Source organism: Podarcis muralis, chromosome 2, assembly GCF_964188315.1.
Source record: "Podarcis muralis chromosome 2, rPodMur119.hap1.1, whole genome shotgun sequence".
Lineage (NCBI taxonomy): Eukaryota > Metazoa > Chordata > Lepidosauria > Squamata > Lacertidae > Podarcis > Podarcis muralis.
The window spans coordinates 36135821-36160295 of record NC_135656.1 but is presented as its reverse complement, the minus strand read 5'-3'; the positions used below and the strand labels follow the sequence as shown (position 1 = coordinate 36160295).

Here is a 24475-nt window from a genome sequence, read left to right as displayed (position 1 = left end):
CAGATGATTTGTTTCAGTGTTTTGGAGTGGGTGAGATGATCATCACTTTCTGCTAAGCCCCTTTGGCACACCCATCACTTCCCCAATGCTTTCATTTCCAGCCATGTTCATAAATGCTTCCTGCGCAAGGTGTGTAGCCTTCTATGTGTGTTTTTTCTTCTGATTCTTCAGATTTGCACAAAGCCAGAAAGCAGCTCCAGCAAACCATATCACCAAATTTCCACCCCAGATGTTATGCAGCTATCGGAAAAGTGTGCGCTGAGAAGTTACCTTCATTTCCTTTCCCACTGCACTCATAACTTATTTCCTCTGCAATGGAGGAGCATAGCCTTCTGCTTATTTTTTCTCTTTGGATCCCTCAGATTTGCACAAAACCAGAAAACTGCAAAACTGTGTACTGACAAACACACAAGGGGATGCCTATTGGCATGAACGGGGAAAACCAAAGTTGCTCCACATATAAAAATTCAAATCCACATCGGTGTGGACTGCTCCAGTCTAATTGACATGGGGGAAAGAGCTAACTAATGCTTAGATGTGGACAGGTATCCCACTGCAAAGAAATCAAGACGAATGCTTTCATTAGGCAACCTGAATTTGATGGCATCATCATCATCATCGTCATCGTCATCATCATTTATTATTTATACCCCGCCCATCTGCCTGGGCTTCCCCAGCCACTCTGGGCAGCTTCCAACAAAACATTAAAATACCGTAATACATCAAACATTAAAAGCTTCCCTAAACAGGGCTGCCTTCAGATATCTTCTAAAAGTCCGGTAGTTGTTGTTCTCTTTGACATCTGGTGGGAGGGCGTTCCACAGGGAGGACGCCACTACCGAGAAGGCCCTCTGCCTGCTTCCCTGTAACTTGGCTTCTCGCATGTGCTCGATTTCCCCCTGAAAACAGTGACAGTCTGGCCCCAAAAGCCTGGCAAAAGGAGCTTGTTACAGGTATGCAGCAGGACTGCAATCACCCACAAGCCCATTTCAGCACCTTCTGCAGCAGCGAGCGAAAATGGAGGTTGTCCTGTAATGCACTTGATCTTTTACTAGTGTGCTAAAGCTGGAAGGCGCTCTTGTCTGCTTCCAAAGCAGTTTGAAACTGACAAGACTCTGATCCCTTTGCTCCCTGACAAGCAGCAGGTCAGGCTCCTGTCATTTCCAATCCACTCTAGGCTCAACCTTGGCAGAATACGCTCGGGTTGCTTTTAAAAGGGGCAAGACATGGAAGCCAGAGACGGAAAGCGGGCAGGGAGGCGGAGGGAGGAATACAGGGAAATGGAGATGAGAGACGAGGGGAATGGAGAGTGACAGAAACAGGCAGGGGGCCTTAATTAAAAACCCATAGAAAGGAACAAGTGAGACAAATAGGGAAAGAAGATAAACGAGGCAGCAAAGGGGAAGTTAACAAAAACTGAGAGGAAGCATTCCAGGGGAAAGAAAACTAACAAGATGGACTGGTGGGTGAAGAACCAGAGTCGAAATGGGCATTAGTGCACCTGTCTTTTCCTTGCCAAGTCTGACAGACATTGGACACCTGTGTGTACATTCTCAGGTACACATTCTCGCCTCATTTCCTTTTTGCCCACGGTCTCCCTCCCCTCCTCAATCCCACTGAACAGAGCGAGCAGGACCAAAACAAACACAGTTGTGGATTTACTTCAAATAAGGTTATAGATGAATAAATCCTGATGCTGTTTTATCAGTGTGCCTCATCGGTGTCTTGTACCTAGCGGAGTGCACGTCCAGGCTATGCCAAGCACATACCAAGCAGCCAGGCTGCTGCTCCGTCGCTTCCTCACCAAAACTCCACAGAGAGAGCCAACTTTCCATCCCTCTGATGGTCTCATATCCTTCATCCACCGAAGGGTTCTTAACAGTTGTGGAAACTCTGCTTTGTCGTCAGGGACATCCAGTTGTTTCCCATAAGCACCTGTAGTTCTTTCCAGGTGTGGCTTTTACACACAATGGGGTTCCTGTGAGAAATGAAATTGAAATGGACTGTGGATTCAATAGTCATGCCAGGGCACAATGGCCCATACTGCTGTAGTTATTATGAGGCATTACAAAGAATGCAAATAAAGCCTCTTAAAATAGTTCATAAAACAATATTTTGGGTTTCGATTCTCAGTGTTTTTCTGAACTGGAAATGGAGCCTAACCTTTCCGTTCCCTCCAGTAATTTCTAAAGTTGTGGGTCCCCTTCCTGGAATCACTTAAATTTTGAACGGTACTGTTTCTCTCAGATTTCAGGACTTGCTGTGCTTTTGTAATAATGGCTTTCCTTACAAATATCCAAGTAGAGCACAGATGGAGGCAACCCTCAGATATTCTTAAAAGGCAACAGATTTGTTATCCCATGACAGATTCCCCAGGAAGAGGCCCTGCACTGTGCAATAGCTTCCATTCTTCAACTAACTCACAGATCTCTCTCTTTCTCTGCATCTGCCTGCTCTTGTCTGGCATTATCCCTCATCATGATTAACAATAATGTGAAGGAGAGGGTGGGGCTCTGCCCACTGCCACCCCCTTCTCAGGACAAAGCTATCTGTAGAGGGCATCTGATCTACTACTGAGATACTGCATAGGATCTATCCATTTACAGTGGTACCTCGGGTTACATACGCTTCAGGTTACAGACTCCGCTAACCCAGAAATAGTACCTCGGGTTAAGAAATTTGCTTCAGGATGAGAACAGAAATCGTGCTCTGGCGGCGCGGCAGCAGCAGGAGGCCCCATTAGCTAAAGTGGTGCTTCAGGTTAAGAACAGTTTCAGGTGAAGTACGGACCTCCAGAACGCATTAAATACTTAACCCGAGGTACCACTGTATTGGGACGCGGGTGGCGCTGTGGGTAAAAGCCTCAGCGCCTAGGGCTTGCAAATCGAAAAGTCGGCGGTTCGAATCCCCGTGGCGGGGTGCGCTCCCGTTGCTCGGTCCCAGCGCCTGCCAACCTAGCAGTTCAAAAGCACCTCCGGGTGCAAGTAGATAAATGGGGACCGCTTACTGGCGGGAAGGTAAACGGCGTTTCCGTGTGCTGCTCTGGCTCGCCAGAGCAGCGATGTCACGCTGGCCACGTGACCCGGAAGTGTCTCCGGACAGCGCTGGCCCCCGGCCTCTTGAGTGAGATGGGCGCACAACCCTAGAGTCTGTCAAGACCTTTACCTTTACCTTTTTTACCACTGTATTAGGAAACCCACCCAAATATATTCAGCACAGCTCTCTTCTCCCCCTTATGCAGTGGCTCAGTCAGTAGAGCATGAGACTCCTAATCTCAGGGTTGTGAGTTCAAGCCCCATGTTCGGCAAAAGATTCCTGCATTGCAGGGGATTGGACAAGATGGCCCTCCTGGTCCCTTCCAACCCTGTAATTCTATGATTCATTACAAAATAGGGTCCCTCTCTCCTTCCAAACTGCTCGCTTTAGCTTGGCTGTGTCCTCTTCCAATGGCTTTCCTGTTCAAAACACTGAAGGAATGGGCAGCCAGTCATAATGGCATGTTCATAGAGTTGCAAAATCATAGAGTTGCAAGAAATCCCAGTGCTCATCTAGTCCAACCTCCTGCAATGCAGGAATCTCAACTAAAGCATCCATGACAGATGGCCAACCATCCTCCCATGAAAGAGAGTCCACAACCACACGAGGGAGCCTGTTCCACTGTTGAACAGCTCTTGCTGTTAGAAAGTTCTTGCTGATGTTTAGTTGGAATCTCCTTCCTTGTAACTTGAATCCATTGGTTTGAGTCCTACCCTCCAAATGCCCTTTCCCTGGCATTCACATCTCTTCATTTGGCTGTCTGGCCCAAGTGACTGTTTAGAACATCAACAGATCTTACTGTGGACATACCTACGTATTTTTGCACAATATTTGTTGAGGAAAGTAGAGCCCAGTAATATAAAGTGTTCATCTCAAATGTTGTTTTGATACTCACAGCAGAAAATAGTCTCACTTGAAATTGTCTTACAGTGATACCTTGGTTTGCAACTGCTTTGGATTACAACCGTTTTGGATTACAACCACATCAAGCCTGGAAGTGCGTGTCCCTTTTTTTGGGATTACAACCCATTTTGGGGGGATTACAGTGGTACCTCGGGTTAAGTACTTAATTTGTTCCAGAGGTCCGTTCTTAACCTGAAACTGTTCTTAACCTGAAGCACCACCACTTTAGCTAATGGGGCCTCCTGCTGCTGCCGCGCCACCGGAGCACGATTTCTGTTCTCATCTTGAAGCAAAGTTCTTAACCCGAGGTACTATTTCTGGGTTAGGGGAGTCTGTAACCTGAAGCGTATGTAACCTGAAGCGTATGTAACCCGAGGTACCACTGTACAACCAATTTTGGGGGGGAGGCCTCATTGGCGAAAACTCACCTTGGGTTACAACCTGTTTTGGTTTACAAGCAGATCTCCGGAACGGATTATGGTTGTAAATCAAGGTACCACTGAATTTCCATTTTGAAAGAAAACGATATTCATAAAAGTATTAATCCTTTTCAGGAAAGTACCCAGTTACCAGCTGATTCTCCTTCAGTCAGCTTGAGAGCCAAACTTGCAATCTGACTTATTAAATCACTTTAGGGTTCAATATGTGCCCTTAATACTTTTTCAACACAAATTTCTAAGGGAGTAACTAGTGCACATCTTCTAAAATACTGAGAAATCATTTGCAATATTTTGTTTGCCAAGATCCTCTGTCATTTATCTATTCCACCACAAGTATCTGTTGACCCTCCTGTTTTTAAAGTGATACCATTACTAATGTTAACTCAAAAAGAAAAGGTTGCCAAGTTGGCCCACAAGGAAAATTCCAAAATTCACATGTTAGCAGTGTCTTAAGTAAGCCAGCCAAAATGTTACAAAATATAGTGTGCAAGTTCTAGAGTTCTCCAGATTTCTTCCTTGGGCTAGATGGTAAACATAATGACAGAGAGGAGTGAGGGGGAAAGTTGGCTGATGTTGAAGTTATGGGTGGAGTGCCCTGTTTTGTTTACCATCTATCCTGATAAAGAATTCAGGAGAACTTGAAGCATTGCATGCTATCTTATAACATTTTGGTTGGCCTGATAAAGTTAACGCCTAAATGTGGATTTTTAGAATTGCTAATAATGTTGTCACAGGGCTCATTCTGTGCAAATCATCTACTCATAGCTTGTGTCAACTTGCATTTTTAAATATTGGCCCAAGTGGCCTTTTGTTCAAACAACTGTTGACTGCGGCTTGATATGAGGAAAGAGGTACAACTGGTAATATTTGCCAGCAACAATATCCTGCAAGTGAAGAGAAAATTTCTTTCAAAAGTGATCTCTGATTTCATTAAGTCTCCTGAAAGTCTGTCAGGTTGCCATGAGAGCCCTGGCAGGAGCACCCATCCAAAACAATTAGTGCTTCATTTTGCATGCATTTTGTTGCTGCAGTGTTGGCAAATAATGATGGCACTCTCCACCCCCTCATTGTAAGGGGCAACTTACAGGGAGTATGTGCAACTTTCTCTCTCTGCCTCCCTCCCCATATAGTTGCTTCAGTTCCCATTGCAAGACATCTATTCCTCCTATTAAAGTTTGAGAAATAAAAGTTTTCCCACAGCCCTCTGGAGCATAAGAAATGCTTTTGCTCTATTGTCATGGCAATCAACTGCATGAAGGATTTCCTCAATTATTTCCTATCACCCTGGATTTGCCTGGGCTTTCATAGAACGCCCAGCCTCTTGTGCTATTTCCTCCTCCGTTGGATCAAATTTTGCTGGCTGGGTAATCCCACAGACTCATTTGTTAAACCTTGTGTTTCCAAGATGTCACTTTAATTCTTTAAGACCGTCTTGCTCTCTGTGTGTGTCTCTGTGTGTGTGGTGGTGCAGGGAGAATATCTCACATCGTTCATTTCTCAAACTCACCAAGGACTCACCTGCATTTGCTGGTGGTTGTTTAAAGACAGAGATTTATGCAGACACCTGCTTTGATCTGAAAGGTTATCTGAAAGATGCTGTTTCCCCCAGGTTCTTCCCCCATCTAGTTTCTCATTGACCGATTCTGTTCTCAATAGGCCCTCCCTGGACCCCAAGGTTGTGGACAGCTGCCAGCCTGTTGCAAATATCCTTTAGCTGATTCAAGGTGATTGAGAGGGTGGTGGCTGGCCAGTTGCAGGGATGTCTGGCTGGGTGAGCCCATTCCAATCTGGCCTCATGCCTCAGCACAGAACTGAAACAGCTTCAGTTACCCTGATGGGTGACCTTTGGTAGGAGACAGCAGGTGGTGCTGTGGTCTAAACCACCGAGCCGCTTGGGCTTGCCAGTCAGAAGGTAGGCGGTTCGAATCCCTGCGACGGGGTGAGCTCCCATTGCTCTGTTCTTCTGCCAACCTAGCAGTTCGAAAGCATGGCAGTGCAAGTAGATAAATAAGTACCATTGTGGCGGGAAGGTAAACGGCGTTTCCATGCACTCTGGCACTCATCATAGTCCTCTGTGTGCCAGTAGCGGTTAAGTCATGCTGACCACATGACCTGGAAAGCTGTCTGTGGACAAACACCTACTCCCTTGGCCTGAAAAGCAAAATGAGCACAACACCCTATAGTCACCTTGGGCTGGACTTAACCATCCAGGGCTCCTTTATCTTACCTGGTGGGGAGACAACTGCACTGTTGATCTTGGAAAACCTCTTGAAGACAATTGGTTCCAATAACCATGGTATTCTCCTAGAGAGAGTCTCAGTGAGTTGGGAGCACTCAGTGCTTCCATTCAGCGGAACCCGGTAGTTCCACTCCTACTGACTGGACTTCTACCAGAGAGTAGCTTGGGAGGACTTTGGCTTGACCACTTGGCAGTCCTGCTGTGGGGTCCTGCCAGGTTCCATCATCCCCCAGTCCCCCGTGCTATTTAATATCTATGCAGAACCACTGAGGGGAGACACCCAGGGATTTGGAGTGTGGTTTCACCAATACTGTATACACATTACTCCCAGCTTTATCTTTGCATCTGAATCAGGATAAGCTGGGCAGCTGCTGGACCAGAGCCTGGAGGCTAGAGGAAGACCAACAAACTGAGACTGGGTCCTGCTAAGACAGAGGTTCTGGGGGTAGATAGTTTCCAAATTCAGGAACTGGAGGGACAGCCTGTTCTGGGTAGGGTATTGGGGTAGTGCTCCCCTTGAATGAAAAGGTGTATAGCTTGGAGGTTCTCCTCAAATCTAAATGGACACCAAAAGTCTAGTGGCAAAGAGCATTGTGGTTCCCCCAGTGTATTTATCTCAAAAGCAGGTGTTCCACAGTTTTGTTCTGTGAAAATAAAATAAAATAATTGCTGAGATAGCCATAGTGGGCTGCAGTGGCGTAGCGTGCGGGGTGCAGGGGGGGCCAGCCGCACCGGGTGCAACATCTGGGGTTAGGGCAAATCCACGGGTTAGGGGGCGCAAATCCACAGGTTAGGGGGCGCAAATCCACGGGTTAGGGGGCGCAACTTACTTGCCTTGCCCCGGGTGCTGACAACCCACGCTACGCTGCTGGTGGGCTGGGGAACACATTTCAAGGTTGGTAGTGCCTCCTTAGAATTGTGGTTACTAAAAACGTAAAATGGTACAATCTAGGTTTCCAGATTCTTGGGTTTAATTTTTATTATTATTATTATAAGCAATAGATATAGGTCGCCTCTGTTTTTTAAAACTATTATAGTATTATTGTAAGATACTTATCTTGATAGAAGAACTTCCCGGGTCATTCACTTTATGGGTCAAATTCATCGTCTAAGGAAGCAAATGGGATTATCCCCACACCCCTTTAATTTAGCAAGGTTTGTGATTTTATTCAAAGTTATGCTGTTGGGAATTAGAAAGTGTACACAATGGGAGAAAGCCAGATTGAATTCAATAGGGTTTAACTTCTTGAGTAAACATGCTTAGGATGGTACTGGGAATGAACATGTAGATTTCGTCCTGTAAATTGGACAGGGTGACAGATGGTGAGACCCCTTAGTCTTGAGAAGGGATTTGAACCTGCTCTCCACTCCAGAATGTTGCCTGCATTTTCTTGTAGAGCCATGCAACTAATATTTAGTCAAACATCAGATTATCCAAAATATGAACAGTCAACTCCTGAATGTCATTCACTGGCAGTCTTTTGCTCAGTAAATTCATATTTGTTTCACACAGCATGATATTATTCCTTTAAAATGGTTTTCTAGTTACTAGGATAGCAAGCCTTCGAAACAGCATAACCCACTACTCAGAAGTAAGTCCCACTGGACTCAATGAGACTTACTCCCAGGTAAGTGTGAATAGAATTGCAACCTAAATTGCTGTGTTTTGTACCTGAGAAATGCAATCCTTCCTCCAGATGACATTCATCTCTGTTTTGACTGCTGTGTGGTAAGAATATTTGAATGCCCTAAGTACACATTGAATATTGTGACAATCACTAGTGATGGGGTTGTGCAATTCCCATTCCCATTCCATTTTGTGAACAGTGAGTTTGAATTTAATATAATTTTAGGATTAATAGTAATGTTTAGCCTTAAACTGTGTGTGCTTCCTAGTAATCTGTGAACTGGCTAAGTTCCAGTCTGGAGATAATGCAGACCAATGGTGACAGTGGTGGTTTTGTGGGCATCCAGTAGTCTTGTTGGAATAATCCAACAGGCCTAGATTATTTCCGGACTTGGAACTCCACACTAGGTTCTTCTTACCCCAGACATTGCAACTGGTGATGTGGAGGGAAGAAAGCTGTACTTTTCCTCTGCTATGTTGAAGTGAAGTCCATTAATAACATGCATGGGCTCATTTATTGATGCATATACCTGTTTACCAATGGCAGGATGTCTGTGTTATCAACAGTTAACTGGATCTTAAAATTATTGGAGTGGTTACTCCTAATGATATAATCATCATCTGCATTTTTCTGCAACCGCGCTTTCCTACATTTTCTTTCCTTCTGACTGCTGCTCAGGATGAAGCTTTATGCATTTGATGAAGTGGACTGTAATCCACACAAAAATTGCCTCAATATTTTTAAGTGTTTGTTTGTTACATTTCTACCTCACCTTTCCTCCAAGGAGCCCAAGATGGTGTACATAATTCTCCTCCCTATTTTATCCTCACAACAACCCTGTGAGGTCGGTTAGGCTGAGAGAGAGCTACTTGCCCAAGGTCACCAGGTGGAGATTTGAACCCAGGTCTCCCAGAACCCACTCTAACACTAAACCCCACTGACTCTCATTAAGGTGCCACAAGACTCTCTGTTGTTTTTGCTGCAAAAGACTAACATATCTATCCCTTTTGGGAGGGTTTTGTTTTTGCACCTTTTCTATCTATTTCTTTCCAACTTCTGATGTATTGTCTATTCCTACACACTTGCAAGGGGACTGAACACCACTATTTTTACCTCAAATGAGTTGAAATGTCACACGTGCAGGCTGAATTAAACCAAAAAAATCTACACAGCATTTTCACCACCACCAAACAGCGGAAATGTTTGTCCTTGCTTCTAAACCCGCTCTTCTACCCTTGCCTGGAAACCCCCCCATGCTTTCCAATCTTTATTATTATTATTATTATTATTAAAGTCAATAAGTGAATCCGCAAATATGTTTTCCTCACACGTGCTTAAAATCAGATTATTCCTCCGATATCTGATTTACAGTTTAGATGAAGGCAGGGAAATATTTTATAATTAGAAACATTTCCTTGGAAGCCGGGTATAATTCAGATTCTGTGGAAGATAAACATTTATTTAATAGCTCCTTCGCCCAGCCCCAGCCCCTTCCAAAAAGACACAGGGTAGCAAGGATTTTTGCTGCTGTTGATAAAAACAATCTCCTAAGGAATATGGTGGGAATCAGAAAGCTCTATCTCAGCTAAGCCAGCTGTTGGGATAAGTTTAACTGCTCACTTCAGATGCTCCATTTTCTCTGAGCTGTTTACAAATGGTGAAGGAGGAAAAAAAAAGGAGAACTCTCAAGTCATAAAATACTCAAAACAGGAGAATTTGACACTGAAGAGCACCTCTCTCTCTCTCTCTCTCTCTCTCTCTCTCTCACACACACACACACACACACACACACACAGAGGAGGAGGAGGAGGAGGGAGAGGGAGGGCGGGGGGAGGAGAGAGAAAAGTGAGCTCACGTTCACACATTGGTAAAAAGGCTGGTCTTGCAATGCCTTTGAATATTTTACTTTTTGTCAGTTTCCCTTCAGAGTCATACACGCACACACACAAACACACACACACGCTGAGCTGAAGTGAACCACAGCAAGGGGCTGCACTGGAAGATCTGAAATCTGATCACACACAATCTCTCTCTCCCCCTGATTATCTCTTATTACATACCTCTCTTTCTATATAGACAGACACACATACACAGAGAGAGAGTGAGAGTGAGAGGAAGCCAGGAACAGTATCAGCCACACCACCCACAAACAGAACACCTTATCTCTTTTTGCTGGATACACACACACACACCCGCACGCACACACGCACACACAAAAAGGACACACACACACACACACGGAGAGAAAGAAAGACTCTCACAAACCCCTCTCTTTCCTCCTGGCTTCCCTGGAAGATTTTGCTGGCTGTTTTTCATGGAGAAAGTCCAAGGAGAAATGGAGATTGAGAGATGGGAAAGAAGCGAAGAGATGTCAGACGCAGAGAAAAAGGTGATTCAGGAGACATGGAGCAGAGTCTACGCCAACTGCGAGGACGTTGGGGTCTCCGTACTGATCAGGTATTTACAATGGCACACAAGAAGCCCAAAAATAAATAAATATGCAAGCAAAATCGATCAAGGGCTGGATGGCAGCAACTGTTTCCCTCCAGTTGATCAGTTCTGGCTGGGAATGATTTCACTGCCTTTTTGATTTCAAGATACCAGAGAAGGGGAAATAGCAGGAGGAGGAATACCTCTGTTGCTGTAGTTGATTGAGAATCAATATTTCAGCCAGAAAAGTCATCTTATCCTTGTGGGTGCAAAGGGGAGGGGGGAGGGTCGAAGGAAGGGATTCTGTTCTGTGGTTCTGATTTAGCTTTTTGCTAATGGAATTAAGCATACACCAGATTCCTGGGTGAAATAAAGCAACTTGCGAGCCAAGATAAATCCGAAACAGGGCTGCCGAAGCTTGTCAGTACCATCTGCTCATCAGCTGGGGTGCAATGTCAGTATAAAAGATAATGCTGAACTTGTCTCCTGGGGCTGGCGTGAAGGTTGCCGGTCCAGAGGGATGGAGGTCCAGGAAGACTTAAATGCAAGGTGCCTGCACAATATTGCGAATGGTTACACAGCAGAGGATATTGAGAGTCACAGAAATCTATCCGAAAGGCAGGTGTGTTTATATGGGGCTATCCAGGTGGAACGCATAAGACGAGAAGCATAGATTTAAAACGGATGTGGGTTCTCACCGGTGTGATTGCCCAAGCCATGAAAACCGTTCATTTGTATTTAGCTTATTTTAATTCAGTGAGAAACCCTATTTGTAAATAGCCCCCAGGTAAGTGTCATGTGGTTTGTGGCTTTCCCCCAGCTATAATGTCTCTTCAATGTTATTTCCATAAGTGGCCTTGTTTTGTTATTCTGAAACTGCCCAGGACTCTCCTGGGCATGTCACAAATGCACAGAGAGAGAGAGAGAGAGAGAGAGAGAGAGAGAGAGAGAGAAATCAGTGCAGGTAAGAAGGGAAATCTGGCCTGAGATGCTGGTGAGAGACGGGAGGCAACAGCAACAAGCAATTTTGGAGCTGATTGAAAATGCCTCTTTGGGCTTGGATTCAGAACTCCCTCTTCAAAACACAACAGGGGCACCAATATTTTCTCCTCCTTGAGGCCTGTAATAGTTTGGCTTGGGGGGGGGGAGAGAGTTAAGTGGGGAAGTGATACAGGGGGAATGATTAACCCCCTCTTGCAACACTGTGTTCCAGTCTAATTCAAGGCCTCTCATGGCTGCTTTTAAGTTTAAAAAGGCAAACATTGGGAGATCCAATCATAGATCTGCCATATCACATGTAGGTAAGTGAACCTGCCCCCAGAGATAGTCACTCACCCACCCATTTATCATACTGATTCGCTCTAACCCTACTGTCTTCTGAGCTGCTTGAAATGTTTGCAGAACTTCTTAAAGGAGTAGTCTAGTAATTAATTGACTTGAGCTTGATGAAGAATGAGGAAGATTTTAGACCTTTGCCCGACAGCTGCGCATATCTATTCAAATGAGTGCTGATGTTTCCTTTTCACCTTTCCCCTCCTTTAAAGTTTCCTATCAGAGTTTTTCTGTAGGAAACTGGAGATGATGTTAGAATAGTCCTTCGCTAAAAAAAAAACACCCTCCAAGGTCTACAATCTTTTACAGAGATAAACGGTGTCATTGCAATTGACCAAATGGGATAAAAACAGAACTGCATCCCAAACCTTTACGCAAGTTCTCTGTGAAGCAAAATACCAAGAAATCCAGAAATGGCTCCCTTGAATTCACACAGAATTACACTTTTCTACTTACTTATCATAAAAATAAATACATTATGCAAGTTACATTGTTTGAAACAAAGCATATCCCTTCATATCCATGACATGAAAAGTTTTGCCTGCTAAATATCTTAAGTTAAATGCACTGATGATGTTTATATAAAATGCTGATGGTTTTATTATGTGACCTGCCCTGAGACCCCCGGGTATAGGGCGATATATAAATTCTAATAATAATAATAATATAGCTAACATTTACAAAATCTACAGCTTCATAAAATAGAAAAACTACCCTATTTTTGTTTTTGTTTTTCGTTTTGTTTTTAAAACACCCTCACAGCCTTGAAAATTTGCCACTGTGCTTTTCCCAATCACTTGCTCTCTTACAGAGCAACCCTATGTAGTAGCCTCTGTCACACATATAACACCCTGGTGAAAGAAAGCCTAATTTCTCCCCTACAGCAAACCCTCCAGACCCACTTCACACACCAACTTGACGCCATGCCCTGGTGGAATTCTCGGGTCCCTGGCTACTTGTTGATGCCTACTGATTCCTGACGGGGATGATGATGATGATCACTAGGACAGCAGCCGAGACCCCCAAAGTAGTTCCCACAGTGAGCCCCACATTGGCAGGTTTCTCTAAGGCCAAGACCAGTGGCTTCGGCAGGCCAGCAAGCTCTATGTGGCACCGGTAGCAGTCTCTGATCTGGGGGTCAATGCTGAGCCAGGCATGGTAGGTCCCATCAGAATTGGGGGCAATGTCCCTGGATAAGGTGCCATTCTCCACAGCCTCCACATCCTTCCTCCAGGTGGTGTCGATCTCTTTAGGGGTTTGGCAGATGAGGGATTTCCACCCAGAAGGGCCTGCTGTGTCACCTTCCCCACTGGGGGCTCTGTCCTGAGCAGAACCTCCTTCCCATAGTCCAGGTATTTCCTCAACCACTTACCTCAACCACTCCATAGCCCTTCCTGTACTTGTTAGTGGCAAACTCTGTATCCAAGGACCTCTTGGTGATCTGGGCCTCCGTATCAGCTGCCGTCCAGGTGAGAGTGTCCTTGTCAGAGCTGATGAAACCCCCCACCCCCCACCCCCATCATGGGCATACTGTCAAAACTTTATTTTGCCTCCATGTTGCTTCAGCCGTACATGAGTTGCAGAGTGTGGAACCCTTTGCTCTGGTTGCAACTATTCCGCAAATTCTCCAGGCTGGCTTTGAACCACTGCTCCCAGCCATACAACATTTGGGTATATCTTTCCCAGTACTGGGCATCATCCTTCTCCACTTTTTGCCAATTATTTTTTGTTGATTTTCCATTAAAAATTGCCATCAAATTAATACAAATTTAAAAGCTGACTTCCCACCCCCTCCCAGATGTTCCTTCTTTTTCCCTCCATCCATTGCTGCTCCAAGCACATTAGCTTTTCCAACTTTCATTTCATTATTCAATAAAATTAAACCCAATCATATTACAAGAATATTTCATCTCCCATCTCCCTGCACATCAGCTGTACAAGTACCAATTTCTGCAAAGACGCTTATATGTTATTATAACCTATCCACAAAATATTCAGGTAGAGCAGATCCTCTTTTATCTGTCTATAATAATCATTAACCAATAATTTTAAATCATTTCCCTCTGATAACCTCTCGGGTAGAGCTCTTCCTGAGAAAAACAAATCCTACTCTCTCTTTTTTAACAACCTTTCCACTTTTTGCATCCAGGGCACTGCAAACTTTTTCCTCTTGTGTATCACTGTCATAGTAAGCAATGGGTTGGTCATCCATATATGCCATAGTGGGCATGCATGGGGCAGCCCATGGCAAGGTTCTGACACAGGAGTGTAAAAAGTACACCTGAGGTGGGAGGAAGAGACAGCACAGTGCAGCAGCAGCAACAGGATCGAGGAGGCCCAGTGGTGGCCTTGCATCTCGACAAAATGGAATGTGTGTGTGTGTGTGTGTGTGTCTAGCAGTGTCGTTCTTAACCCTCTTGCTGTGCAGTTGTCCAGGGTCCAAGGTTCTGGGCTGCTGACTCGCTGACTCACAGCCTCAGGTTCCCACCTTATGAAAACACCAAGCACACTCAGATTACAGGATGATATATTTGCCCATTCATACATACCAGTATATCCCATACTGGTAGCAGAAAATGACATGCCAGCTTTTTAATTTACACAGATTCCTGGGTATGCATAACAGCCATCTTTCAAACATGGAATCATTGAATTGTAAAGTTGGGAGGGACTGCGAGGGTCATCTAGTCCAACCCCCTGCAATGCCGGAATATTTTGCCCAATGTGGGGCTCGAACCCACAACCCTGACATTAAGAGTCTCATGCTCTACCGATTTGGGGCTATGATCCACAGGTCATAAAATACATAACACTATCCTGCTGGCGCAACCTAGCCACAGTAGGGCAGACCCAGTATTCCATTTCCAAATACCTAGATTCTGGATTCCTAGATTCTTATCAGGCAGCTGGTTTTCGCTGACCTGAAGTCAGTTACAGCAGCAGCAGGTCAACTTTATATTTCAATATGGCAGGTCGACATTATGTGTGACAGACGGCAAAGGAAGCAATACAGATCCCCTCTGGCCACGAGAAGTGTGGTTTGTGGTGGAGTGCAAAGCCGAAGCATATGCTCATAGTAAAGATGTCAGATTACCCGCTTGCCATGTGCAAGGAGCAGCGAGAAAGAGTAAACGCAGCTGCCCTGTGGAAAGCAAAAACACTGAGCTCCCCTTAAAGGCTCTTTCAAAAGGAACAGTGGAGGGAATGCTAGGGAATGTGTGAAACCTCTGTTCTTTTTCTCCTCCCCATACTAGATCTGAGCCAATATTTCTCCCTGAACATTTTCCACAAATAAGGATGGAGAATTTTGAGAGGTCGTTTGTGTGCACCTCGAAGACCTCATGCTCTCAGTTGCCTAGAGAAAGTATCATTAGTATCTTAGATATTCTTAGTTGGTTTCTAAGGTGCTACTGGAAGGATTTTTTTTATTTTGTTTAGATATTCTTGCTTTTCTGAATTACTTCTCCTTCCCTTTTCCCTCCTTTTGAAAAAACCATCATGCAAACAAGGGCACTTTATAGAGTGAGACGGCACATGTGGATGCGCAGATACATGTGCCGGTTGTGCAATTTCCATTCCATGTTGCTGCTTTGCCTCGAATCATAAGCACATGTGAGAAACCATAAGCACATATGAAAAGAAAATCAAAGGTGGGTCGGCAAGCAAACACATGCACCTGGTTCATCCTGGAAAGTACGAGCCATACGTGAAAAAAAACATTGTTTTGCTTGTTTGTGATTCATAACCCATATATGGCCCAATCCTGCTCTAGCTGCATGTAGTTACACGTAACTAGTTGAGCTATTTGTGTATCGGAATGCGTATCAGAATGCAGCGTTGATGGATATCTGTACCCAGATGCTCATCGGACTCTTGTGTTTCCCCTCTCCATTGCTTGAACATCCATATGCCAATTATTTAGGCATATCCCCCCACAGGAAAGTAAAGGAGATAAAATGCCACACCAGGAAGGTCCAGGATTACTGTCCACATCAGTGGCACAACGATATCTGCATGAGAAATTGAATATGGCAGATTGCTGCAGTGTCCCTACTTCTTTGGTTTTGCTGTTATACCAAACCAATGGCAATTAGATTCGTAATGCACGTACAGGTAACAGTTGATACCTGTAGAGAATTGACAGTGGATTCGTTGAGTGCCTGTACAAAACAGCTGCAAAATGTTATTACAACTTAGCTGAGGAAGTCGGAGAAAAGGAATAATGGTACAAAAGAATGAGCCATGGAGCTGGAAGACAGCAGCATTGTCGCGTATCTTGTTTCTTACAGCGCTCAAGCTGAAATTTCCAAGCAGGGGTCCACACGACAGCGTTTTAAGAAAGATTAAGTGATCATCAACTGCTGTTCGTGATATCGCTCAACAGATCTAAACATCACTTAGTGGGGAAAGGAGAAGGAACAAAAATTTGCGTCAGGGGATAATCTGCTCTTAGTTTAGATTTCTCAGATATAGAAGAGGAGCTTTAAAAAATAATTTTCTCCTTTACCTCTCACAAGACTAACTCCTACGTACAGCAGCAATGTTATTTCTGGGTCATTGTGTCAACAGGAAAACCATTCTTAACTAGAAACCAATAGTCAGGAAAGAAGGATTTTCTGCTTTCCAGTGTACGGCTAGGTGCTAAATGCGGCAATGTGGCAGAGCAGAGAGATGTTTGGGTGCTCAGCCACAACATTTGAGCTGAACCAGTACTCCTCAGCCAAGCTTATCTCACAAGACTTGTACCTTTGACACTGAAAATCACAGTAGAAATGGCTCAAAATATAATAAATCCTGCTAAAAACAGATACGTTTTCGCAAGTTTGAGAGACCTGCTATCCAATTCCAAATATAGTTATTGTTACAAAGTGAGGCCCATTAATTCCAAGTGACAACATTCTAAGAAAGCTGAAGTTGTGTGTGTTCTACAACTAAGGCCAACCATTTTAACGGTTTCTTCAGGAAGCTCTGTGTGTGCATCTTGATCTTGCGAATGCAAGAAGTGTTGAGAGGTGTCTTCACAGTTCAAGGCTTCCAAACCCTGGCTGAAGCACAGACTGAACATATGACGAGCCATGCACAATATCAGGGTATACCTGAACATTTGCCAAATGGCAACTGCAAAAGATTCGTCTTCTGGTTGGTTTGGGGTGAGGAGAAACCGTTACTCTGCTGATCAAATGCTGTACAGCGGTACCTCTCGTTACATACTTAATTCGTTCCAGAGTTCCGTTCTTAACCTGAAACTGTTCTTAACCTGAAGCACCACTTTAGCTAATGGGGCCTCCTGCTGCTGCTGCGCCGCCGGCACACGATTTCTGTTCTCATCCTGAAGCAAAGTTCTTAACCCGAGGTATTATTTCTGGGTTAGCGGAGTCTGTAACCTGAAGCGTCTGTAACCTGAAGTGTATGTAACCGGAGGTACCACTGTAGTTTGATACTGAAGGGCTTTTTCATCTAGCTGAAGAAGGCTGAGCGAGCAGGGATTCCAATGCAGCCCTCACAACCAGTCAAAAATAACCAGTCTCAAGGAATACACTGAGCTAGCCCTGCCAGGTAGCAGGGTGAAGAAACCTGCTTCTGGTGGCATCGTGAATGTCTGTATGTGTGCACACTGGATAATAGATGAAGGCAGGAATTGATGTGTGAATGGTGCAGCAAGGCTTTTTATAATGTTGGTGCTGCAGGAACAGGGCCTCCACTTCTAGTAGGAAAATGCCACACTATGGCACTGGGCATGGCTACTATCTATAAAACATTTAGACCTGCAGTAGTCCCGTTGCCTTTCACATCTTTCCTGGGTAGTAAATCAGCACCAGTTAAAACACACCTATTTGCCCAGGCTTTTCATGAATGTTGAGTTGAGGTACCAGATTTTATTCCCTGCTGCATACTTTTGCTTGAGGGGGAGGTTTAATTGGATACTTTTAATTGTTGCATTTGAGGTTTTTATTGTTGGTTTCATGTTGTAATCTGCTCTGAGATCAATCTGATGAAAGGCAGGGTTATAAACTGAACATATAAATTATTATTATTATTATTATTATTATTATTATTATTATTATTAATATTATTATTATTATAGTACAGTAAAACATATTAACACATGAATTGTGTTCTGGCACCATGTTCAATGAATTCACAATACTATTAATATTATTAAACAGTATTTCAGTCTGAATGGTCTTAATAAACTAATACTTGGATGAAAACGTAGGTTGATATCTTTAGACTAGTTGCTCTGAAGTAAAGCTAGATAGGGATTACGCCAGAGCAAACAACTTGAAGACTACAGTGGCCTTCAAAAACAACCTTCAAAATAGATGAAGGCAGGAATTGATGTGTGAATGGTGCAGCAAGGCCATTCAGTCTACAGACTGAAAAGAATACATCTGGCAATGTAACCAATATATCTTTCCATGAAATTTAACAAAAGCCTGCTGCCAAACAGCACCGTTTGTTTGCAAGGGGAACAGGCAGGGTGAAGTGATCCTACCATGCATTGATGGCCTCCTGTTTCACTGTTGGCAAGATGGGAGATGTTGCTGGAGCCAGTTTTCCTCTCCTTCCTTCGCGCCGACAATGAGAGGGAACAAATTATGGCAGACCCAGGGCTGGTGTAGAGCTGTGCACTTTCTGTGGGCACATCAAGGAAACGAAGAGGCTTTGGATGAGATGTGTCTGCACTCACCCCCGGCATGCATCTTTCCTCCAACTCTGCTAGCAACACGTTGCCAGCAGAACATCTATGCCAGCACAGGAGATTTCCGGTGGAATAACTGTCGTCCTGCTGGCATACCTTCATCTCTGCCGGTGGAGCAGTGCTCATGCCACAATGCTAAGGGCCCTGAACTGGCCTTATAGAGAGTACAGGGTCGCAGACTCAGTGTGTTAAGTCAGGCTCACTTTGTAATTCTACTTCTTGCGCATGGAAGCAGCAGAGACACTTCTTATCAAAGAGCTTGTAGAGAATAATGGAAAAGAAATAGACAATAAGCAGGTGTTGTCTTATTAACCAATGCATCCTATAACATGTTAATACCGATAAAAATCCTAAGAACACGACTGAGCATGGGCATCCACATACAGTGGTACCTTGGTTCTCAAACTTAATCCGTTCCGGGAGTCCGTTCAACTCCCGAAATTTTTCGAAGACCAAGGTGTGGCTTCCGATTGGCTGCAGCAGCTTCCTGCACCCAAGTGGAAGCTGCGTCAGACGTTCAGCTTCCGAAAAATGTTTGCAAACCGGAACACTTACTTTCAGGTTTGTGGCGTCCGGGAGCCAATTTGTTCGACAACTAAGCCGTTCGGGAACCAAGATACCATTATAGTAAGTTTGTAGCAGTTCTAGAACAGGCACTATTCTTTTCATTGTTTGTTGAAGCTGCTTTCAGTGTTCCACTTTTGCCCACCTCCGGAAAATGTCTTGCAGGCATCCATGCGACTGAGAAAATGTCTTCTTTTTCTCTCACACCCTTTCCCTTTCCAAACTTTCTTTACTTGGCATTCCTGCTTTTCGTACTGCCTTGAAATCCTCCCACCCATCACTCACACTATGAAAGGACTGGACTAGGGTATTATACCTATAGTCACTGGCCTAGTTAGCACATCACAGTAAACCATAGTTACTATTTTATCATCCACACACCCAGCTGGATCATTTCCCCTCCCCACTTGCTCTGGGGAGGAATGAAGCACAATCCCTCACTTATTGTTATCTCTCAACAAACTTTGGCTGCAGATTGAAGGTTGTTTGGAGCAAAACAAATCACAACCCCTAGTTCAGACATAAAGCCAAGTCAGGGATCACAGCTTGTTTTCCCACAGCATGAGCCAGGGGGAGCACAGTAGAGCGAAGTGGGAGCAATTTACTTGTTCATGGTAGGTTTATGCATTGCCAGAGGTTGGACTAAATGACCCTTAGGGTCCTTTCCAACTCTACAATTCTGTGAATGAGCTCACCGAATGCGTCTTTGACTCTTGATGTTCTTGAATTCATTGGAATACTTTCAGTAACATCCCAAACTCCTGCTTTTTACAGATGTAATTTTAAATCAAAAAAGAGCTGCATGATATATTATTTTATAAGGATATTGGTTGGAATTATTTTATATCAACTAGAAACGGAATTGGTACTGTGGCGTAAATGGGAAGCAGAAGGCAACTGCTCTGCTTGCCCCCACAATGGCAACCCTGTGCATTCTCTGCAACTAAACTGCACCATCACCTCCTGAAGGAGACCCAGGACTCAGCTACCTTAGTAAAGGAAAAGCATTTTAAATGTGTTATAACACTGTGACACCAGATGGCGCTGTAGAGTTCCGTCTTCCGCCAACGTGATTTCCCGTTAAGAGGTTTACAATGTGTGTTCCCGAAACTTTTTTTTGATATGTCTAGATCCAGCCCCAGCGACGCTTCACGCATATGTCAAATGTAGCCATGTTTCACAGACTGGAGAGGAGCCAAGATAGCAACATTATTTAAATAGAGGAGTCAGGTATAGATAGATCTGTTGCCCAACCTTGCGTCCCAGGTAATTGGTAGAAAGCATTATTAAAGCCAGAAGGATTCAGTACATGGAAGAAGAAGCCCGGTTGAGGAAGAATCAGCTTAGCTTCTGCAAAGGGATGTCCTGCTCAGCCAACTTCTTGGATGCTCGTCTTGTTCCCCTGAACTGGCAATTTTTGAAACCAGTCCATTGGACTATAAACGTGCCTCTGGCTCCTCTGACTTTTTTTCCTGCTTTGGTCTTGTGTACATCATTTATCACTTATTTATTTCTTTAAGATCCTGTTTGTTTTCCTCCAAGATGCTGGAGGGGTTTTGTAAAGGGTCCTTTCACACACCCATGCAGTCCTAATAAGTCACTGTATGACAGGAAGAGGCCAATGAAGGAGACTGAGGTGGAGGAGAGTGGGAGAGGGAGAGGGAGGGAAAGGAAAGAGCACAAATAAATCCTAATTAGGGAACACTTCCCAGATCCCTTCCTAACCTCCCCTCCCCTTTCCCCTTCACTTTGGAGCTACTCTGGTCAACGCATGTGTGCCCTCAAAGCAGGATGCATGTGGTTTGAAACAAATAGTACCTGTGTGATAGCAGCTCTCTCACCCAGCTGGCTCCCTCACTCGTCTCATGCCTGCACATTTTGCAGCTGGATAATTGATCATTGCTTCCCTCCTGGAGAACTAGGTCATGTGGAGAGGCTGTTGTGAAGGCACGTCGAGAAGAAAAGCAGTACTCAGAATTGTATTCGGCTGGCTTTTGCAGCTTGCCTCTCTCGCCAGTAAATAATTCAACAGCTCCACTGATGTACAGATTTTGGGAGAATTTGTGGTCCATGTCACTCGCTGTATCATCTGCATTTGAGCAGGCCATAAGTGATCACAAGAGAAGCAGCATGGTGCTGTGCTAAGGCCCTGGGTTCAAATCCTTATCAGCCACAGAGTTACTTGAGGTCGGTCCAAATCTTGTTGAGCTATAGCTCCCTGACTTTTATCTCATTTTCCTAGCCTCTAAAGCAGCGGTACTCAACTTGTGGGTCGCCAGATGTTGTTGGACTACAACTCCCATCATCCCTGAGCTCTGGCCTTGCTAGCTAGAGGTGATGGGAGTTGTAGTTCAACAACATCTGGGGACCCACAGGTTGAGAAAGGCTGCTGTAAAGGCTAGTGGCTTATGAAATATTCCCCAGAAGCAGCAGCAACAAACCCATACACAAAGTTATTAAAGGAACAGAAGTTCCAAGGTATCTGTAACCACGATTATCCAGATAGTGACAAGGTCACTATTTAAGAGCATTTCTCCGCATGGCAAAAGGAATATAAGGACATAATATGGGCAATGGTTAATCCAGGGTCAGGTTCCAGAAAACAGGGACTGTCCCTGGGAAATAGAATCAGCAGCTGAGGAATATGACCTGTGTATTATTGTCTAGTATGCTTCATGGCTTACCTAAAGGCTGTAGCTCAGTGGCAGAGGATCTGCTTTAAATGGAAAATGTCCTGGGTTCAAGCTCCAGGTAAGGCTGAGAAAGACCCTGGTGCCAATCAATGCAGACAGTTCTGAGCTAGATGGGCCACTAGTCTGACCTGGTGTAAGGCACATTCCTACGTTCCTGTGGTTAAATGGAAATTTGAACCCAGTTCTCCCCACTCTTCAGTCCAACATCCTATCTGCTGTACCATCCTGGCTCCTCAGATGTGCCCTCTTAAATAGAATAATAGAATTGTCAAGTTGGAAGGGACCCCAAGGGTCATCTGAAGGCAGCCCTGTTTAGGGAAGTTTTTAATGTCTGGCATTTTAATGTATTATATATTTTTTTTTTTACATTTTAATGTATCTTTTGTTGGAAGCCACCCAGAGTGGCTGGGGAAACCTAGCCAGATGGGTTGGGTACAAATAATAATTTATTATTATATTATTATTATAGTTCAATACCCTTCAATGCAGACGTCTTATCTAAAAAAGCATACATGACAGGTGGCTACTACAATTAGGAATGAACCAAAATATGGGACTTTTTTATTTTACAGAAGTAAAAAGGATTTGCCCACTCAGAGTGAGGGCAGGAAGCAATGCCCTCACACTGAATTGGCTTTGTGGCATCACCATGTAGCTTAATCTGCTTAGCTACATGCCGTTCCTGATTAGCTAGAGACGCCTTCCTGAGTTGTACCTTAAAACTCCTTTAGCCAATAAGGGCCTAGCACTCCGGGCTCATTCTTTAGGGAGCTTATCACACACTTACAATGATGAACACCATATGCAGACGTTATCATAGAGGCAACGTCATATGAACTGAACGCTGCAGCCTTAAGAAAACATTCAAAATCTGAAGGTGGAGAGGGAACAACTGTTCATCACATACAAGGAATGGATATTCCAGGCAGCAGGTTTGAATTAGAGGGCAGTAGTTTTAAATTAAACATTAGGAAGAACATTTTGGCAGCAATCCAAGCTCAGAGCTAGATGCACTTAAGACCATTGATTTCAATGCTAGTTTGTGGTCTGTGACTGTAAGAGGAGCTCATTGGTGGAAGAGCTGCCTAAGGAGTTGAGTCTTAGAACTAAAATCACAGGCAGTACCTAAAATGGCAAAGTTGGGATACAAATCTTTCCATCATGGGCAAAAACTCCCAGCAAGGTTGTGCGATTGTATTATATCACCTCAGTAATCAATGCTTGTGGGATACGCAAAGTTATTTGTGTATATTATCAGTATTCTAGGATTCTATCAGTATTCTATCAGTATTCTAGGATATTTAAACAGCATTTTTTAAGGACTTCACCATCTCATCCATCCTCACAGCAATTGAATTGAGTCGAATTGCCAAATGGTGACCATTTTATTCAAGTTGCTGCAACACCGATGCCCCAAATACTGTGGCACCTCAGAGGCTCATGATGAATTGCTCAGAGAGAGAGAGATAGAGAGAGAGAGAGAGAGAGAGAGATAAGTTATCCAATCTGTTATCCAATCCATTATCCCGTCATTAAAACCTCTTCAACCTTGGATAAGAAGTAGGTTAAGCTGAGAAAGACAGTGACTTGCCCGTGATCACAGAGTAATAACTGTTGCTTTAAGCATTAAGGACACCCCTACATGGAAGGCACTTCTACCTAGGAATTAATATGCAACCTGTGTGTGCTCTGTGGCAGTCTTGCACACAAGTGGTTGACTTGTGCACACATTCACTCAGAAGCTATGATTGTCCAGGCAGCGATAAACCCTGAACTTCATTGCTATGTATCCATAAGGAAATATGTAATTGGTAGCTTTATGTAGGAAAACCTTCACTGTGAGAATGCATTAACACCTCCTCCCTTGGGGAAACTGAAAGCCTCTGAATTTTGCATTAATTTCATCTCACAATAATTTAAACCCTGACAATACAGGCCAGATTCATACTTGGGAATCTGACTGAAGGGCTCCATGGTTGAGAAGGATCTCACTGTTGCAGAAAGCAAAGCACCAGAAACTTATGTGACTGAACTTTGACCAAAAAGGTTTACTAGTAAAGATGACTGTTGGCTTATTCAGGCTCTAGAATGGCTTCTGGGTTTTTTCTTTCTTATTTCAATTTTGCTTTATTTGGGGATTTGTGTTGTGGTTTCGTAATAAAGTTACAAAAGAAAAAGCTTCTGCTTTTTTTTGCATGTGCAAAACTGTTATACAGTAAAAAAAAAATGAGATCTATAAAGTTACCAGATTCTTGTATTCAGCACTGGTTAGCAGAAATATAACATATAAAACATACCATGAAGTTGGGTTGGGTGTTCTTTGTTAAGAATAGAAACTTCATTAATATTTAATACAAATGTATGCAAGTAAATTTTAGAGGCAGTTTGCAAAATGTTTTCTAAGAGCTAAGGCGTGTTAAGAATGGAAGCCATTCTTCTACAAACTTAACAGGGATGGCTTCTAATTTCTCTAAATCACAGCCTGCAGTGTCTCATATAATTCTGGA

At 43.9% G+C, this 24475-nt stretch overlaps 1 protein-coding gene and 1 pseudogene across 2 annotated transcripts in view; one reads left to right on the top strand and one right to left on the bottom strand.

The window, feature by feature from the left end:
* The first annotated feature begins 10254 nt into the window (after positions 1–10254).
* Positions 10255–24475, top strand: part of CYGB (cytoglobin) — a 56208-nt gene continuing 41987 nt past the window's right edge. Inside the window, exon 1 of one of the 2 annotated variants that reach the window (XM_028717020.2) lies at positions 10255–10703. In XM_028717020.2, coding sequence (XP_028572853.1) covers positions 10561–10703 — 143 coding nt within the window. In that variant the 5' untranslated portion in view covers positions 10255–10560. The remainder of the gene's footprint in view (positions 10704–24475) is intronic. The other variant, XM_028717022.2, reaches the window with a different exon arrangement.
* On the bottom strand, positions 12975–13762 carry LOC144327055 (major histocompatibility complex class I-related protein 1-like; annotated as a pseudogene).